Raw genomic sequence first — 18,354 nt, 5'->3', positions numbered from 1 at the left:
GTGTTACTGACTTAATAACTGCTATGATTTACTTAACTGGGAAATGAAAAATGTTAAAACGTGGTTGTAAGTTGACCAGCTGTAATCAGTTATCGAAGTTTCAGATGATTTTGGACACAATAACTTCCTGCTTCAGTAGTGCATCCATAAATCCTGATTGAATCATTCCATGAAAAAGTCCCAGCATTAACTTAACAGTTTGTATCCTTACGATTTATATTGACTATTTCCTAATATGATTTGATTGCTTATTTGTACCCTATGACTATCATTAAGTGTTGTACCCTATGATTCTTGACGAATGTATCTTGTCTTTTTATGTACACTGAGAGCATATGCCCCAAAGACAAATTCCTTGTGTGTCCAATCACGCTTGGCCAATAAAGAATTCTATTCTATTCTATTCTATTCTATTCTATTCTATTCTATTCTATTCTATTCTATTCTAAAGTAAGCATAGGATTATTTTATATCAGCTATTTGAAATTCAGGTAATGAATTTACCTAAACAGCTTCACGATTTCTGAGAATGTTGTATATTGTTGTTTGTCACTGAGGGAAGATCCTTCTTCCTGGGTTCACCTTGAAGCCCTTCTGGACCATACATATTGTTTTCTTCTGCCCATGCTCTGGATATTTATTCTGAAGTCTTTAAGTCTTTTTAGAAAGAAAATAAATAGATGTCAAAGAGTAAGTTATATCCCTTTTTATGTGTAAGAAAAAAGATCGGTTATATCTGTCCATTACTATTGCCTGTTATCCTGCCTGAATAAAATTTAAGATTCCCTTCTGTAAGAGGCAGTTCAGTAAATTCTGTTGCATTTTTCCCTTGCAGGAATCAAAGGAATATCTGAGGAGACGACCACTGGAGTCCATAATCTTTACAAAATGCATGCCAATGGAACCCTGAAGTTGCCAGCTATTAATGTTAATGACTCTGTCACTAAGGTAACAATCAGTATTTTTGTGTTCTACCTTCTTTATCCTTGAAAAAAGAAGGCAACCTACTGTTTCTTCATATTTTACATGAAAGGTTTGTTTCCATATCCCCCTTTATGTGTGTATGACTATTTTCTGCTGAAGCTATAGAATATTGCATCTAAACAGGGAATGAGGTGATGTTTCATGCATTTGGAAATGCTTAAAAGCTACAAAGTGTTTCTACCAATCCTTTTGTCAATAAATTACCCATGTAGAATGGATTTTTCTTTACAATATACGTACAGGGAACATGAACTGCGTTGTTGTTTTTATCCCTTTTATTATTATTTATTACTTAGTTTTACCCCTTTGGATTGTGTGGGGTTTTCTTTTAATTACTTGGTGTCTTTTTTTGGGGGGGGGGGGGGTTATAGGTCTTGACAATCAACACCTTAAATTTTGCCCCGTAATCCAACATTTTTATTGGATTTTGATAATATTTCTATTAATAATATTTTTATTACTTTATCCATGTGCAAAATGGCAGATGGACTTGTAAAAAAAGTACTTGAAGGATTACATCATCTGGACCAAATGCTTGCCATTGCTGCTTCTCCTGCAAGTGATTGAGAAATTGCCATGAGCAGTGGATGCAAATCGCTTGCCATGATGTCTCCACTGCACGCACTGGATACTAACGCTGCTTGCACATTGTCTGCATCTTACTCCAATTGCAACAAATAATCTGCAAGCAGCAACAGCATCCAGTGCAGCCCCTAGTGATGGCATCTCTCACCAAGACTGAAAGATACAGTGTGCAGTGGAGAAGCCAGCATGAGCCACATGGCAGAAAATGGAGCAACACCCTCCACCAGCAGCCCATCAGTCTCCCCAAAGAAGATATTTTTATTGCAAGAAAACTTCTTGAAGTCTAAAAACCATACTTCACAGCCGAATAAGATCAAAAAAGGGCAACTACATTGTAATGCTTTGTGAAAGGAAGAAGTGCTTTGTGAGAGGAAGAGAATTACCATTGGCTCCAGAACCTAACCCACAATTCCCATAGTTACAGGCTTGTTTAGTTTAGTTTCATTTAGTTTACTTTATTATCATTGCAGATGGTACAATGAAATTAAATGCCCTTGTCAGTGTACGTTATAACTATAAAAATAAAAACACAAACATTATACCCTTACATTCTATATCAGTGGTCCCCAACCTTTTTATCGCCGCGGCCCGCTGAGCGCGCGCAGGGGTGGGGGCACTGCCCAGGAGCTTTTGCGCACGGCCCATTGCGCACGGCCCAGGAGCCTTTGCGCTGCAGCGTTGATGTCCCCCGGCCGCTGTGCGGCCCGGTGCCAGGTACTCCACGGCCCGGCACCGGTCCGCGGACCGGGGGTTGGGGACCACTGTTCTATATAATTGAAATTGAAAACCCAATATTGCACTATACTGTAGAATTCAATATGGTTATTGCTCTGGGATAGAAGCTGCTTTTCATCCTATTTGTCCTTGTTTTTATTAACCTGTACTGTCTGCCAGATGGTAATAGTTCAAAAAAAGGGTGCCCAGGATGAGATGGATCTTTAAGAATGTTTTGAACTTTCTTAAGGCAGCGGGAGCTATAAAGCTCTTCCAAAGAGGGGAGAGGGCAACCAGTGATCCTCTGGGCAATGACGTTGATCCTCTGAAGTGCTGTCTTATCCGCCACTGTGCAATTGGCAAACCATACACAGGTGCAGTAAGTTAAAATACTCTCTATGGTGCAGCGGTAGAAGGCCAGCAGCAGTTTTTCATTCAGTTGTTGTTTCCTGAGAAGTCTCAGGTAGTATAATCTCTGCTGGGCCCTTTTGACCAGGGCTGCAATGTGAGAGTCCCAGGTCAGGTCCTCTTTTATGATAACACCTTAAACTTAAACTTAACAACTTAAAACTGGCAACTTGCTCCACTCGGTCTCCATTGATAAGCAAGGGCTGGATGTCTGATCTGTTCCTTCTATAGTCCACTATAAGCTCCTTAATCTTATTTGTGTTTTGTTAATCATAGTTTAATACTGGAATAGAGTCTCCATGAGCAACAAGAGCCACCCATGAGATGTTTAATAATCTGTTTTCTTTCCAGGAAAATTTAGTTCCATACAATAACAAATAACAGCTCTTTTTGGTTTGCTTTTATGTGCAACTATAAAGAATGTTCAGTTTTCTTCAAATGTCCAGTTTTCTTTCCTAGAGTAAATTTGACAACCTCTATGGCTGCCGAGAATCCCTCATTGATGGAATTAAGCGTGCTACTGATGTCATGATTGCGGGAAAAGTGGCTGTTGTAGCAGGCTATGGTGATGTTGGCAAAGGTTGTGCTCAAGCCTTGAGAAACTTTGGTGCTAGAGTTATCATCACAGAAATTGACCCCATCAATGCACTGCAAGCTGCTATGGAAGGTGAGAAGCAACTTGGTTATATGCTACAAGATGGCATTGCTTTGGTTATGTATTAATTTGATCGCTGAACATTGACTGTAATTTGATAATGCAGTGCTTTTCTAGCATCCAGTATTTGGCTAGAAAAACTGATCCAAGACTCTAGTATAGTGTCAGAAAAACCTCCCTTAATCACATGAATGCCATTATATTCAGTACCCATTGTCCTGGAGCTGACCTGTTCTTTTTTCCCCTCCCCTTGCATGGTGGAGAGATTGGAGAAGAAATTAGAAGAGAGTAAGCAGGCACACAATGAAGAAGATATATTTTCAGCAATTTGCTGCTGCCAGCTGCTGCCACCAAACTCATTATGTGGCTGCTTATTCTGTTCTAATTCCTGGCTTCCTTGCAGCGTAGCATCCTATTGGGGGAGTGATTGGTAGCCATCTGCCAAAGCTGGGTGACACTGGGCAGAGTAAGAGTTGGCTCTGAAACCACTTGCCAAGTCTTGGCTCCATCACAATCCCCTCCTTTTAGTCAAACATTTCTTCACATCAGAGCAGCAACCACCATGAGGACTCTTTATTTTTGCCAAGGCCAGTTAACTTTCCCCTGCAGCTTCCACCCTGCCAAAATGAAAAAGGAGATGTAAGCCTGCACTACCTAAGCCAGCCTTCAGGCACCTTCCCTTTTCAGGGGCACTGGGGTGGAGTCCAGACATGTGCAACTCCTTGCCAATCTCCTCCCATCCTTTACCTCTGCCCAAGTCTGTAAAGCAAGAGAGAGGAAACACCCACATGCCTCTCTCTCCCCAGCCCCTGTAGAGGCCCCTATTGAAACCCAGATGACTCCTGTGCTCCCCTTTATGCTAACTGTAACCTCTGTTCCCTCATGCCCACCCCAGAAAGGAAGGCTCCTGCCAAGTGATTTCTGTAGGCAATCTCTCCCACCCAGGGGTGAAATCTACTTGCCTTTCCTACTGGTTCGGAATTGCACGTGCGCCATCGTCATGTCCGATTTTGCGCAGAGGGTCAAAAACAGGTTACTTCCTGGTACACTAAGTAGGCAAAAGTGATTGCTGACACTGGCACATTGCTTTCAATATGATTACTGTCTTCTAATCTCTTTCTCTCCAAAATGAATGCAAACATTAATTGCCATTCCAGCATTGGGGTGAGCATTCCAAAGGGCAGGAGGTGGTTAGGAGGCAAACAAAATCCATCTGGTAAACTCGCAAGATTTGTTTCTCTTGCCATATACATGTATACATCCAAACTAAACTCTGTTGTTTTTCCGTGTCATATATGTGGGTATATGCATAATTTTGTATTTATTTAGTTAGTCATATTTATGTAGTGTATATTAGAAGTGGATACCCTTTGAGAGCTGTATGCAACGAAATTTCATTTTAATGTATGCCGATTAGTATACATTCAAAGTCTAAAACCAAGGGGTGAAACTGATTACTTTTGTCAGTTTCAAGTCAGAAAGCACAATTGCAATGATTTCCCACTTAGTGACTGCTTCAGTCAGTGACTTAGATATTGGTCCTAATTGTGGTTGCTAAATGAGGACTACCTTTATTGTGGCTGAAAATAGATAAATTAGAATACCTGTATATATTCCTGTTTAAGGTTTTTGTAGGAATAGGAAGAACCATATGGATTAATAGAGCTTTAAAAGCTGTATTTACAAGCTTTGCTTGTTTGGTGATGGTTCACCATAATCCAGTAGTGATGTATAACAAAGTATATTTTGAAATTATAAATTCATACACACATTGCATAAGGAAGATTGAATCTTTATTGGTTCTGCTGATGCTTTATATTTTTAGAGGTATGCCTGAACTACTTAAGTGCATGCCTTTAGCTATGACGCAACATAATTTTTTTCTTTTTCGGTATTTTCAGGTTATGAAGTTACAACAATGGAAGAGGCCTGCAAGGAAGGCAACATCTTTGTTACTACAACTGGATGTTCAGATATTGTGCAGGGGAGGTATTTATCTTTTTAGATAAATTTACGGCTGGTGTGGCTCCATGTGATATTAAAAAGAGATGCAGAATATTGCAGAAGTTGAATTGCTGACATACTTTCTTTGATGGTTTAATTATCTTATTCTCAGTGCTATTTACTCCCAATATAAACATTTAGGTTTTAGTTGATGAAGTCTGAGAGTCAGATTTCTAAAACATATTTCAATAGTTCTGCATACAGGTAGGCCTTGTTTAATGACCATTTGCAGTTATGACAATGATGAAAAAGTAAACTTATGATCAATCCTTGCTTTACAACCTTTGCAGGTGTATGAAGTAATGCTGAAATAAGATCATAAGCACATTTGCAGTTATACTTAGTGACTGCTGTGCTTAAAACCAAGTTGCCCATCCTAATTGTGGTTGTTAAACAATGACTACCTGTGTATTAAAAATATGGATTTGTTGATAAGCTTAGTTTCCTCTGTCGTAGCTTAGAGTTGAGACTCGCACAGATGTTTGCAGCAAATGATTAACTAATGGTGGAGACATCCATCATGCAAACTTTGGTAGATCCTCTTATTGCCACACATCTGGAAGTCTCCAAAATCCAGTTTCTTGGGTGCCTGCCTAATTACTGTCCCTGAAAAAGATCTTCCTGTTTCATTTCAGGCATTTTGAACATATGAAAGATGATTCCATTGTGTGCAATATTGGGCACTTTGATGTGGAAATTGACGTGAAATGGCTGAATAAAAATGCTATGGAGATTGTAAATATCAAACCTCAGGTTAGTACATCTAATCTCAGTTCCTATCTTTCAGGTACACACAAAAGTATGTGTGTTAATAACTGTAACAGATTGTGGAGAGCCTGAGAAAAGAATGAATGGGAACATAGAATAGCTTATGTCATAAACGGCAACTTAATCCTGGTGGAGAGATATCTGGAAAGAGGAATTTTAAAGCATTCAAAGAGACTCCATCTTAATGAACACATTATAAATAAACCTAAGAAACTCCTTGCAGTGAAGTTGCTACCTAGTCAAGTAATAAAATTTCTGCAAGGAAGCAACTGAGCTACATAGAGTTTCTTCTGTCGGATCCTGTTGCAGTTTCTAAGGTTCTATATTTATCCAAGCATAAAAATTATTGTACTGAAATCTGGTTTATTGTTGTAAATCAGAGGTCCAGGCTTTTGCTCTGTTCCAAGATGTCTCTCCCCCTTTTGCAGAGATCTTTATTTTTATACACTTTTACAGAAGCAGATAAAATTTATTTAATTGTTTTAAATTGCTTTTAATTTTTATATTGTCATGGTTTTATTTTTGGCTGTACACTGCCCTGAGTCCTTCGGGAGAAGGGCGGTATAGAAATTTAATAAAATAAAATAATAAAATAAATAAATAAAAGACTGGACAGTAACAGTATTATAATAGGATAGAAATTATTCACCCCCTCTCAAGATGCCATCCTCTCTAGGTGAGATAATGCAGATCAAAGCCAAGAATTAGATCATAGAAGCAGGAAAGACCACAGCACATGAGCTAAGGCAGTGTGCTGCTCGAAGCCTGGCACCGTGACCTTTGACCTACCTCTACACGCCACTCTGTTTTGTTTTATTTGTCAGGCCATCCTCTTACGAGGGGCCAAAAAAGGGGTTGTTATCAGGATAGGAATATCCCTGCAGTTGTTTATACAAGGCATAAACCTGACCCTGAGGCAGCGTAACAGGGGGTTTAGGGCGAAATGCAGTAATACATATGTTACAAAAAGAGGGAAGACACTGAACAAAACAGCACCCACCAATTAGAATAGCACAAATGATGACTGAATAACGTAGGATGTTTCCCAGTAAGCCTGTAGGTAACCAAGACCAAAGACTTTCCCACCAAGATCCTAAAGTATCAATTTTTACATCAGAGGCCAAATTATGTAAAATGTTAAGTTGATGCTGAATGTTCCGTGACTCATCTGAAATGTTAAAGCAACAAAGTCCTTCAAAACTTTCACAACCCAAATGCTGGCGTAGAAGCAAATAATCAACAGCAGCGCGATTTTGAAGAATAGCTTTTCTAAAAGCTTGCAGCTCATGATTGATTGCTGAAATCGCTGAAGAAGTGGCATTAATGGTTTTTGCTAGATTACACGCAATAGCATTAAAATTCCGATGAGCACGCGAAGCAAGTGCTGGCATACTCACCATAGATATAGCCAATGATCTGTATTCTGCTTTACTAAGTAAAGCTATTTCAGAATTACAAGTGTCATCTAGGGTGACCCCACGCTGAATACGGCTCGAGTGAAGTTGTTGTTTAGAAAGCAAAACAGGAACCAACCAGCTAAGACAACACTGCGCTTCACTTATATTAGCAGGAATATAATTAAAGGTTTCTTGACCACATGTAAAAAACCACCCTTGCGGTAGCCAAACATGAGCAAAATTAAAGGAAGCTTCCTCAAAAGCTGTACAGTTTAAAACAGGTTAACTAACGCGAAGACAGTGAGGATTTTTGCTTGAAGAAGTACAATTAATCATTTTTACACATGTTACATTTTCAGGGACCGCCACCACTAGAGTATGCAAATCAAGTGTCTTAGGAGGTAGATAATATGCAGTATCCCCCAACTAGCTATAGTCTTATAGTTATAGTGCCCTTTTAACAAGTATCTACCCACGCCAGTAAGGTTCTGAATTACAGTAGTAGGGGTACAAACAGGGATTAAACATGTAGAAAACAAATTTTCCATATCATAAGCTTCAGACAAACAAAAGGCATCAGTTTGTGTGATGTTTGCAAGCTGCACCCATAGGTTTTGTTTCATCCGTTGTTCGAAAGAATGTTTAGGTGGGATGGCAGCTGCTGATGCCAAAGTACAGTTATTAACAATCAAGCACAAACAAATTATGACTAAATTAAAACCGCAAAAATGGCAGCGCACAAATTCTCAGGTGTTTGTTCCACTTGTTGCTGCTGCAGTACTGCCTGCGCTTTGGTGGTCAAATTCTTCACATCTCCCCATGTCACAGGATGACTGGCATGATGGGATCGGGTTGGTCGCTGCACCATCTGTAGAGTCATCTTTGCCACCTCTGGGACTGTTAGTACCATGGGGTTAGTACCATGACATCCTTGGCTGGACGAACACAACGTGCTGGTACTCACAAAGGTCCTGTAGATGTAAGCACAGCAGCATAGCCACGCCCCCAAGTAATCAAAGGGACCGGTCCTAACCATGTTTTGTCTGGTAATGCTCTATAATATACCAGAGGAGGAGGCAAATTTGTTTTTTGTTGAAAATGCGTCTGATAAGCAGTCGAATTAGAAATTGAAAAATTCAATTGATTCAAAGTAAATAAAACTTGTAACCTGTTGTGTTACCCATGACAAATTTGGGACCCAAGAGCCCTCTTTTTTTATTTGTTTGTGAAGGCAGTCCTTAAAGGACCTATTAGCACGTTCCACAATGGCTTGACCTGTGGAATTATAGGGAAGACCATGAGTAACAACAATATTCCAGGTTGTACAAAGTTGCAAATAAGGGTGTGAAGAATAGGCAGGCCCATTATCTGTTTTTAAAGAAGGGGGCTTGCCCAGAGCTGTGATGGCTGAAAAAAGATGAGAAATAACATGATTAGCTGTTTCCCCTTGTTGAGGGGTAGCCCAAATTGCTCCAGAATAGGTATCAATAGATAAATGAATATATTTCCAAGGAGCCAAAGAAGGAACATGGGTAACATCCATTTGCCATAATTGATTAGAGGTGAGGCCACGGGGATTAATCCCAGTGTCTTCTGAAGGGGATGCCCCAGAACATTGGGGACAGGATGAAACAATTTGCTTAGCTTGCTCTAGTGGAATGTGGCAAGCTTGTGCCAGCCCCCCTCCAGGTTTCCGTGCATTTCATCAGCCAAGGGCCCAGGGGAGGGGTGGGGGAGTGGCGGTGATCATTAGGGAGAGTCTTTGTCCGAGGGAGACCACTGTTCCTCAGATAGCCGGATGTGAGTCCCTTTGTGTGAAGTGGGGCCGTGCGGTGCAGATGGGTTTGCTGACTACGTACCTGGCTCCCTGCCACGTGGCAGCGACCCTGCCCGAGCTACTCGACGTCATTGCCGGGGGTGGCGGTTGATACCCCCAGACTTATTGTCATGGGGGATTTCAACCTCCCATCCGCAGGTGAGGCGTCAGAGGTGGCTCGGGAGTTCATGGCTTCCATGACGGCCTTGGACCTGACCCAGTTAGTTCAAGGCCCCACTCACATAGGGGGACACACTCTGGACCTGATTTTTATCTCTGGTCAGTGGTTGAATGATCTTGGTAGAGGGGACCTAGATATTAAACCCTTGTCATGGACAGATCATTCACTCCTTCAACTAGACTTTCCTACCGCCTGCCCCCACCGCAGGGAGACGGAACCGACCAGATGGTTCCGTCCCAGGCGCCTGATGGATCCCGAAAGGTTCCTGACGGAGCTTGGGCCGTTTCCTGAGACTCTAACGCATGACTCGACTGAAGAGCTGGTGGCCGCCTGGGAAAGGGCGGCCGCCGGAGCTTTGGACCGCGTCGTGCCTTTGCGGCCTCTGACCCGATGCCGATCTCAATTAGCTCCTTGGTTCTCTGAGGAGCTGAGAGAGATGAAGCGTCGGAAAAGACGCCTAGAGAGCATTTGGAGGACTAGTCAATCCGATTCCGACCGGACACAGGTGAGGTCTTATATCAAGACCTACCTAGTGGCGATAAAAGCGGCAAAATCTAACCATTTTTCCGCTCTTATCGCATCTGCAGAGAACCGCCCAGCCGCCCTGTTTAGGGTGACCCACTCCCTTCTTCGGGGGGGAGTGCGGGAAGATCCCTTGCAGGGTCGTGCTGAGGATTTTGTGCAATTCCTGCATGATAAAGTCGCTCGGATTCGGGATGGCTTGGACTCCGATTGGATGAGTCCACGGGAGGAGACCGGGGCAGGTCTTGAGAATGTTATCTGGGAGGAGTTTGATCCTGTGACTCCCGAGGATGTGGACAGGGTTCTGGGTAAGATTAGTGCCGCCACGTGTTTATTGGACCCGTGTCCCTCCTGGTTGGTACTGGCCTCCCGGGAGGTTACACGAGGCTGGCTCCAGGGGATTATAGGTGCTTCTTTGGGTGAGGGTGCCTTTCCTGCTGCCTTGAAAGAGGCGGTAGTGAGGCCCCTCCTCAAGAAGCCTTCCCTGGACCCGGCTGAATTAGCCAACTATCGTCCAGTCTCCAACCTTCGTTTTGTGGCGAAGGTTGTTGAGAGCGTGGTGGCACGACAACTTCCCCGGCACCTGGATGAAGCTATCTATCTAGACCTGTACCAGTCGGGCTTCAGGCAGGGGTACAGCACAGAAACGGCATTGGTCGCGTTGGTGGATGATCTCTGGAGGGCTCGGGACAGGGGTTGTTCCTCTGTCCTAGTTCTATTAGATCTCTCAGCGGCTTTTGATATCATCGACCATGGTATCATGCTGCAGCGGTTGAGGGGGTTAGGAATAGGGGGCACCGTTTTGCGGTGGTTCTCCTCCTTCCTCTCCGACCGCTCGCAGTTCGTGTTGGCAGGGGGGCAGAAGTCGACCTCGAGGCGTCTCGCATGGGGAGTGCCGCAAGGGTCGGTCCTCTCGCCCCTCCTGTTCAACATTTATGTGAAGCCGCTGGGTGAGATCATCCGTGGTTTTGGAGTGAAGTGTCATCTGTACGCTGACGATACCCAGCTGTACATCTCCACCCCAGACTACCCCAACGATGCCCTTGATGTGATGTCCCGCTGCCTGGAGGCCGTGCGGGCCTGGATGGGGGGGAACAGGCTCAGACTCAACCCCTCCAAGACCGAGTGGCTGTGGCTTCCGGCGCCCCGATATAGTCAGCAGGTGCCATCGCTGACTATTGGGGGTGAATCTTTGCCCCCCACGGAGAGGGCTCGCAATCTGGGTGTCCTCCTGGACGCGCGGCTGTCTTTAGAAGAGCATATGACGGCCGTGGCCAGGGGGGCCTTTTATCAGGTTCGCCTGATTCGCCAGTTGCAGCCCTTTCTGGATCGGGACGCCCTGCGCACGGTCACTCATGCCCTTGTTACTTCCCGGTTGGACTATTGTAATGCTCTCTACATGGGGCTCCCCTTGAAGAGTACTCGGAGGCTCCAACTGGTCCAGAATGCGGCCGTGCGGGTGGTTATGGGCGCAACCCGTTATGCCCATGTGACACCCCTCCTGCGCGAGCTGCACTGGCTCCCGGTGGTCTTCCGGGTGCGATTCAAGGTGTTGGTTACCACCTTTAAAGCGCTCCATGGCATAGGACCCGGGTACCTCCGAGACCGTCTTCTGCCACCAATAGCCTCCCACCGACCAGTTCGTTCCCACAGAGAGGGTCTCCTCAGGGTGCCATCAGCCAAGTTATGTCGGCTGGCGACGCCCAGGGGGAGGGCCTTCTCTGTGGGAGCCCCAGCCCTGTGGAATGAACTGCCCCTGGAAATTCGTAAGATATCTGACCTCCGGGTGTTTCGCTGCGCATTGAAGACCCTGTTGTTCCGCCAGGCCGGACTATCAATACAATAGTTTTAAATTGGGGTATTTAAATTTATTGGGGTTTTAAATTTGAGCCATTTATTTAATTATTTTAAATTTTATATCATTGTTTTGTTTGTGTTTTTAAATAGGCTGTACACCGCCCTGAGTCCTTCGGGAGAAGGGCGGTATAGAAATAAAATTATTATTATTATTATTATTATTATTATTATTATTATTATTATTATTATTATTATTATTTTGATGAAAAAAAGAATGACTAAAAAATGGACCTGTAAACAAAGTAGGTGAAACATGAACAACAGCATCAGCATGACTGTTGCCTTCAGAAAGAGGCCCAGGAAGGGATGAATGGCTGCGTATGTGAGAGACAAAATACAAATGCTTCCGGTCTTGTAGTAATTGCTGTAAAGTGAGAAATAAAGCCATAAGATTGGAGTCAATCCTGGGTGTGATGTAAGCACCTGGAAGATTAAAAATAAGTTGACACACATACTGAGAGTCAGAGATCAGATTAAAAGGCTGTTGAGAAAAAAAAAGTGTGGAAAGCTAAGATAACAGCAGACAATTCTGAGCGCTGAGGTGAAAACTGTCCTGCAGTGTAAGATATTTTCCAGATGTTGTCATGAGAATCCTTGTAAGCAATCGCTCCTCTCGTTTGTCCTCCATCAGAAAAAACCATAAGAGCTTGCGGTAGTGGAGAAGAAGAAAGTAATGAGCGAATAGGAAAGGAGGAAGTCATTAAGAAAGCAAACCTAGGATCTTTAGGCTAATGATATGAAATACAGCCTACATAGTCAGTTAGAGAACACTGAAGAGATAAATTATTCTGAAAATAAAAGTGAAAGTCAGATTTTGAGATAGGAAGAACAATATTTATTAAATCAGTTCCATTTCTTCGACAGGCTCGAGTACCCCCCAAGGTTATAATTTCAGCTATAGCTTGGATAAAGGGTAAAACATTTTGAATTGGTGTATTTGGCAAATAAAGCCATTCAATACAATATACTTTTTGCTGTTCTAAAACAGCCAATACTCCTGTGGGCAGTTTACTACTAGGAAATATTAACAGATAGCTGACAATCTCTATGAGGGATTTGATCCACAAACTGAGTACTCAAGATGTTATTAATTTTCTCAACTGTAGCAAATACTACAGATGGAACTATAATTAAATCTTCTGGCTTTTTTCCTTTAGTCTTAAAGGAAATTAAGTTTTCTTAATTAAATTAAATTAAATTTAGTTTTAAATTTCTGGGGTTTTAAATTGAGCCAAATCTATTTGATCATTTTAATTTTTAACTGCTGTTTTGTCTTGTGTTTTTAAATAGGCTGTACACCGCCCTGAGTCCTTCGGGAGAAGGGCGGTATAGAAATAAAATTATGATTATTATGATTATTATGATTATTATGATTATTTTAGTCAGTAACTCAAATAATGGATGAAGTAAATGCATAGGTAAAGAAAAATGTGGGCAGACCCAATTAATAGTACCCAGCAATTGTTGCAAATTTACTAAGGAAATAACTTTGGGTAACTTTAAATGAGGAAAAGCTGGAGCAGAAAATGACTGCAACATTTTATGTCCTAAATACAGATAAGGAGTGTGCAGCTCTATTTTTTCTGGGGCAATTTGCAATCCATAGACACATAAATCATTTTGTATTTCAGAAAGCCAATTAGGTTGTATTTTTGGTGCTCCAATTAAAATGTCATCCATATAATGATAAACCAAAGCCAATGGATGATGTTTGCAAAAAGGGGCTAATGCCTCAGCAACATAAAATTGACATAATGTGGGATTATTCAACATTCCCTGTGGTAAAACCATCCAGTGATAGCGTTTATTGGGTTCTGAATGGTTCACCGCAGGTACTGTAAATGCAAACTTTTCCAGATCAGAGGGACACAAAGGAATGGAAAAGAAACAATCCCTTAAGTCAATTACCATCACCTCATGATCTGGGCGAATCAGATTAGGATTTGGTGTCCTGCACTGCAAGGGGCCCATAGGTTGAATACATGCATTCACGGCTTGAAGATCATGTAAAAAAACACCATTTGCTACACTTCTTTTTTTATCACAAACACAGGTGTATTCCATGGACTAGTGGATGGCACAACATGACCCACAAGCAGCTGATCTTTAACTAACTGGTGGAGAGCTGTTAATTTTTCGTGTGACATGGGCCGTTGATCAATCCACGCCGGTTCTTTAACCATCCAAGTCAGCGGGAGGGCAGTAATTTCAGTCCTCCAAAGTGAGGTTGGCCCCCAGTTTACTGAGCAGGTCGCGCTCCCAAAGGCTAACATGAATATTTAATATAAAAGGGCGGACCTGAATGACCAAATCTAAATTAGGCAAGTGAGCTGAAATAAATTCTGCACTTTGACGTGCACTTCGTCGACCCCCCCCCCCCACACCCCACCCATTTGGGCAGGGCTCAATTGGCCAGGCAGCAGGCCACTGCTTGGCAGAGATTACTGAAACATCCGCTCCAGTGTCCAAAATCCCCTCAAAGGGCTTACCCTGCAACACAATGATCTGACGGGGCTGTTGGAATGTTATCGGGGTAGTGATGGCAGCTATGATAGAAGTGGCTGGGTCAGTAGCCATCTGTCCCTCTCTCCTTTTGCTCTCCCCCCTGCCAGGACAAAATAAGGCAAAAGCAGGAGTTGAGCAGGGCTAGTATAAATGGGCAAAGTTTGGGGCAAATTGGTCCACAATTGAACATAAATAATCCCAGTGTAGTCCGAATCTATCACTCCAGGAATGACAAAAATACCTTTTTTACCCGTGCTTGATCATGGGAGGACAAGTCCTACATAATTTTCTGTTAAAGGGCCTGATAATTGGGATGGAATTACTTGAACCTCTCCAGGAAATTTAAAATTTGCTTTCTCCTGCAGGATTAAATCAATACCGGCACTACCTTTTGTAGCTGCAGTAGTATTTTATATTGTTGATTTATTGTCTCTGTTTGGACTGGGGCAAGAGACCGGCCCAGCCGGCCGTTTCCCGACACCTAGCGACATTTGCTTGCCCAATGATAACCTTTCTGACACTTTGGGCATTTTGTTTTCAGCCTTGATCCCTGATGAAAGGGAGGGCGATATGTTATGGACATACCCCCCCTGGATTTCGACACTTTCTTTTAAAATGACCAGGTTTGCCACAATTATAACATTTTCCTTGAAGTTTGCTGCCTTGTGATAAAGCATCTGCTAACAAATTAGTTTGATAGGAGATTGTTCCTATATCCTAGCATGCTTTAATCATATCTGCCAAATCAGGATCTTTTCCCAGCCCAACAATTGCTCTTCGACACTCAGAAGTGGCGTTGCCTTTTGCCAGCCTCATCAACAACTCATTTTGAGCTTCAGGATTGTCTGTCGCCGTAAAGCATCCTGTAATCTGTTAATAAAATCAGGATACGGTTCATTAGCCTTCTGCCTGATGTTAGAGAAGGCTTGTTGAGGTTTGCCAGAGACAGGCACTTTTCTGAAGGCTCGATAAGCACATTCAGAAGAAACTTACAAAGTGGCTGCTGGCAGAATAACCTGAGCATCAACTGGAGCAAAAGGACCAGATCCATACAATTGATCAGAAATAAATGCTCCTCCCGAGTGGAGGGCACGCATGGCACATTGATGTTTAAATTCACTATCCCAAACTACATATTGCACTGGAGTAAGCAACATGCGAAAGGTAGTTTTCCAATCTTCAGGTACTAAAATATGATTTCTCATCAAGGCTTCTAATATTCCCTGCATATAAGTACTTCCCAACCCCATATCTCTAATTCATTTTCTAAATTCTGTTAAAATTGCATAAGACAAAGGACGAAATTCCACTATTTGAGCCCCATTCTGATCTAATTGGCCCGTAACATGCACTGGACAAACAGAAAGCATATCAGCAATTTTGTCTATATTCCCCCCCCCCCCTTTGTCTAACTGTTTCTCTAAAATCTGCCTAATGGGGGTGTACAGTGGCCGTGGGGATGCAATAGAATTATCTCCTTCAGTAGGAGCTGATGGTTCAATTAAAGATGGTTTTGGGGTGACAATTTTAATTTTATCATAATCAGGTGGAGGGCTTGTAGTTAATTGTTGCCCTTCCAAAGCATCAGAGCCATATTTTTCTATTGCCTGACAGCATTGATACCATTGATGTAATATTTTCACAGGAGCCCGAAGTTCAAGATGTAATGTATGTCCTATCCTTGTCCAGTCCCTTAAACGAAGTGACCCCCTTTCAGGGTACCAGGGACAATCTTTCCCTATCTCAACTACTAGTTTCCTTATATCAGTCTTGCACGTCGTGACGCCGGACTTGTGCAAAAGGAATCTTAGTTCCTGCACATGAGTTTGCTGATATTGAGACAGATTGCAGCCCATACTTTACCACTAGGGATCCCGAAGGATGAAAGGCGCGCCAATAGGGGTCTATTCCAGACGATGATAAGTATGTTAAGGATGCTGCTCCCCACGGAGGGTGTCCCTGCTTCGAACGCCAGATGTTGTAAATCGGAGGTCCAGGCTTTTGCTCTGTTCCAAGATGTCTCTCCCCCTTTTGCAGAGAGCTTTATTTTTATACACTTTTACAGAAGCAGATAAAAGACTGGACAGTAACAATATTCTAATTGGATAGAAATTATTCACCCCCCCCCCCCGCTCAAGATGCCATCCTCTCTAGGTGAGATAATGCAAATCAAAGCCAAGAATTAGATCATAGAAGCAGAAAAGACCACAGCGCATGAGCTAAGGCAGTATGCTGCTTGAAGCCTGGCACCGTGACCTTTGACCTACCTCTACAGTTTATTCTTGCTTTCCTGAGCTTGCCAGTTACGTGGGGTTTGACGCTAGTGGGTTACCATGCTGTGATTGAGAATTACCAAGCATCACAAAACATCAAATCACTTCAGATTTTTTGGCAAAGTGATTTAACCTTATAAAATCTAACTTAGATGCATTATAGCCAGTTGAGGATGCATCTTTTGCTAGTTTAATCTGTCTAAATCCCATTTGACACAAGCTGAGTTTGTTGTTGTCACTGTTTCATGTTGTCTCGTGTTCCTCTAATGAAGCTTTCTAGCCAGAGTTGCTATCTCCTGCTGTGGTGAATATTTCTGGGTATCATATAGCAAATCCACATTTCCACCTTGTCCTTCCTTATCATATGGAGCTACTGTTTTTCATTTATTCATAGGTAACTGGATATCTGGTGTCTTTCAGAAACACATGCTTCAATATTACTGTGGGGGTTTTTTGAAGATATTTTCCAGCGCAGTTTTGAAACAGTCCAGGTGCTAAGATAAATAATTCAATAGGAGCACATCAAAAACATTTCTTATCCCTTTATGTAGTTTAATTTTAAAGCTTTTCCCATCTTCCCTAAAATTCCTGAACATTTTATGCAAGCAAGATGTTCCGTAAATTTTTTGCAATTAAAGGAAAGCATGATTTTGATAAGAACCAGCATCTTGGCGTTCCTAAGGAAAATGTTATTCTACTCACACTTCTTTGAGCTTTATTCCAAGGTGCTTTCTACTCAGAGATAGATAGCCTTTGAACAAGTTTTTTCCACTTTGGTGTTTTGAAGCAAATACATTTAAAATTGTCTTTTTAAACTTGAAATCAAACGCATCTTCCTTGATATTTGATATTAAGCAGATGTCCAAGATAAAGTCTGGTAATTATTTCCTGTATCTCAGCAGTTAGGAATGACTTGGTCAGTTCTTAACCATAGTGTGTTTCGTTATAAGGCTACAGACAAGTAATCTTTTAATGAACATATCATTAATTTGATAGTATTTAGTTATATAATTTCTTTGCATTATTAATAAATATCCTGAAAATGAGATACCTAATACTAAAGATACTAAACAATATTAACAATCTTAATTTTAAAAGCTTTGTTTTTACATTATGTTGCAGATTAATGAATATTAACTGCTTTGAAAAGTGGTCCTTTGAGAGGAACTTTGCTAAAACTTTATTATGTCCTGATGAGATAGCAGCATTCATTTCTGAAATACATGATGCTGTATGTCAGCCTTCCCAATGCAGTGTTTTCCAGAAGGATAGGATAATTCCAAGTTTCTCTCCTATAAGTTGGGAATTGTATGGAAGGCGATGCATTATGGAAGTTGTTGGTTAGTTGCTTATACAGAATTAAACATTATTATACAAGGTGGTACTGTTCACTGTGCATTCTTGATTTATCTCTGCAGGTCTCTTGTTATAGAAATAATCAACTTTTTTATTATGAGATTTCTAGTATATTGAAATAGGACACATCTAGACAAAGAATTTAAAACAGATGCATTTTTAAAAGTGCTTTTTAGATTAATAACATTCCTACACTTCAAGGTAATAAATTCTTTAGTACTGTGTAAATGTCATCTACAACATCAGATTCCGATTCCAGAGAAGATACATAATTGCAGATTATCTCACTGAAGTTATAAAACCTGTGGAAAGCTGTTGCATCTTCACCT

General features: G+C 41.9%; 1 protein-coding gene across 1 annotated transcript in view; it reads left to right on the top strand.

Annotated features, from left to right (window-relative positions):
• The window catches only part of AHCY (adenosylhomocysteinase), a 43,953-nt gene that overhangs the window by 19,275 nt on the left and 6,324 nt on the right, over positions 1 to 18,354 (top strand). Inside the window, exons 5-8 of the mRNA XM_070941670.1 lie at positions 836 to 948; positions 3,151 to 3,358; positions 5,248 to 5,335; positions 5,986 to 6,103. Coding sequence (XP_070797771.1) covers positions 836 to 948; positions 3,151 to 3,358; positions 5,248 to 5,335; positions 5,986 to 6,103 — 527 coding nt within the window. The remainder of the gene's footprint in view (positions 1 to 835; positions 949 to 3,150; positions 3,359 to 5,247; positions 5,336 to 5,985; positions 6,104 to 18,354) is intronic.

This window comes from Pituophis catenifer, unplaced genomic scaffold (genome assembly GCF_029215685.1).
Source record: "Pituophis catenifer annectens isolate HBS135680 unplaced genomic scaffold, rPitCat1.0.hap2 SCAF_3, whole genome shotgun sequence".
Taxonomy (NCBI): domain Eukaryota; kingdom Metazoa; phylum Chordata; class Lepidosauria; order Squamata; family Colubridae; genus Pituophis; species Pituophis catenifer.
The sequence above is the reverse complement of the archived record's forward strand: the minus strand, read 5'-3'. Positions and strand labels throughout refer to the sequence as shown.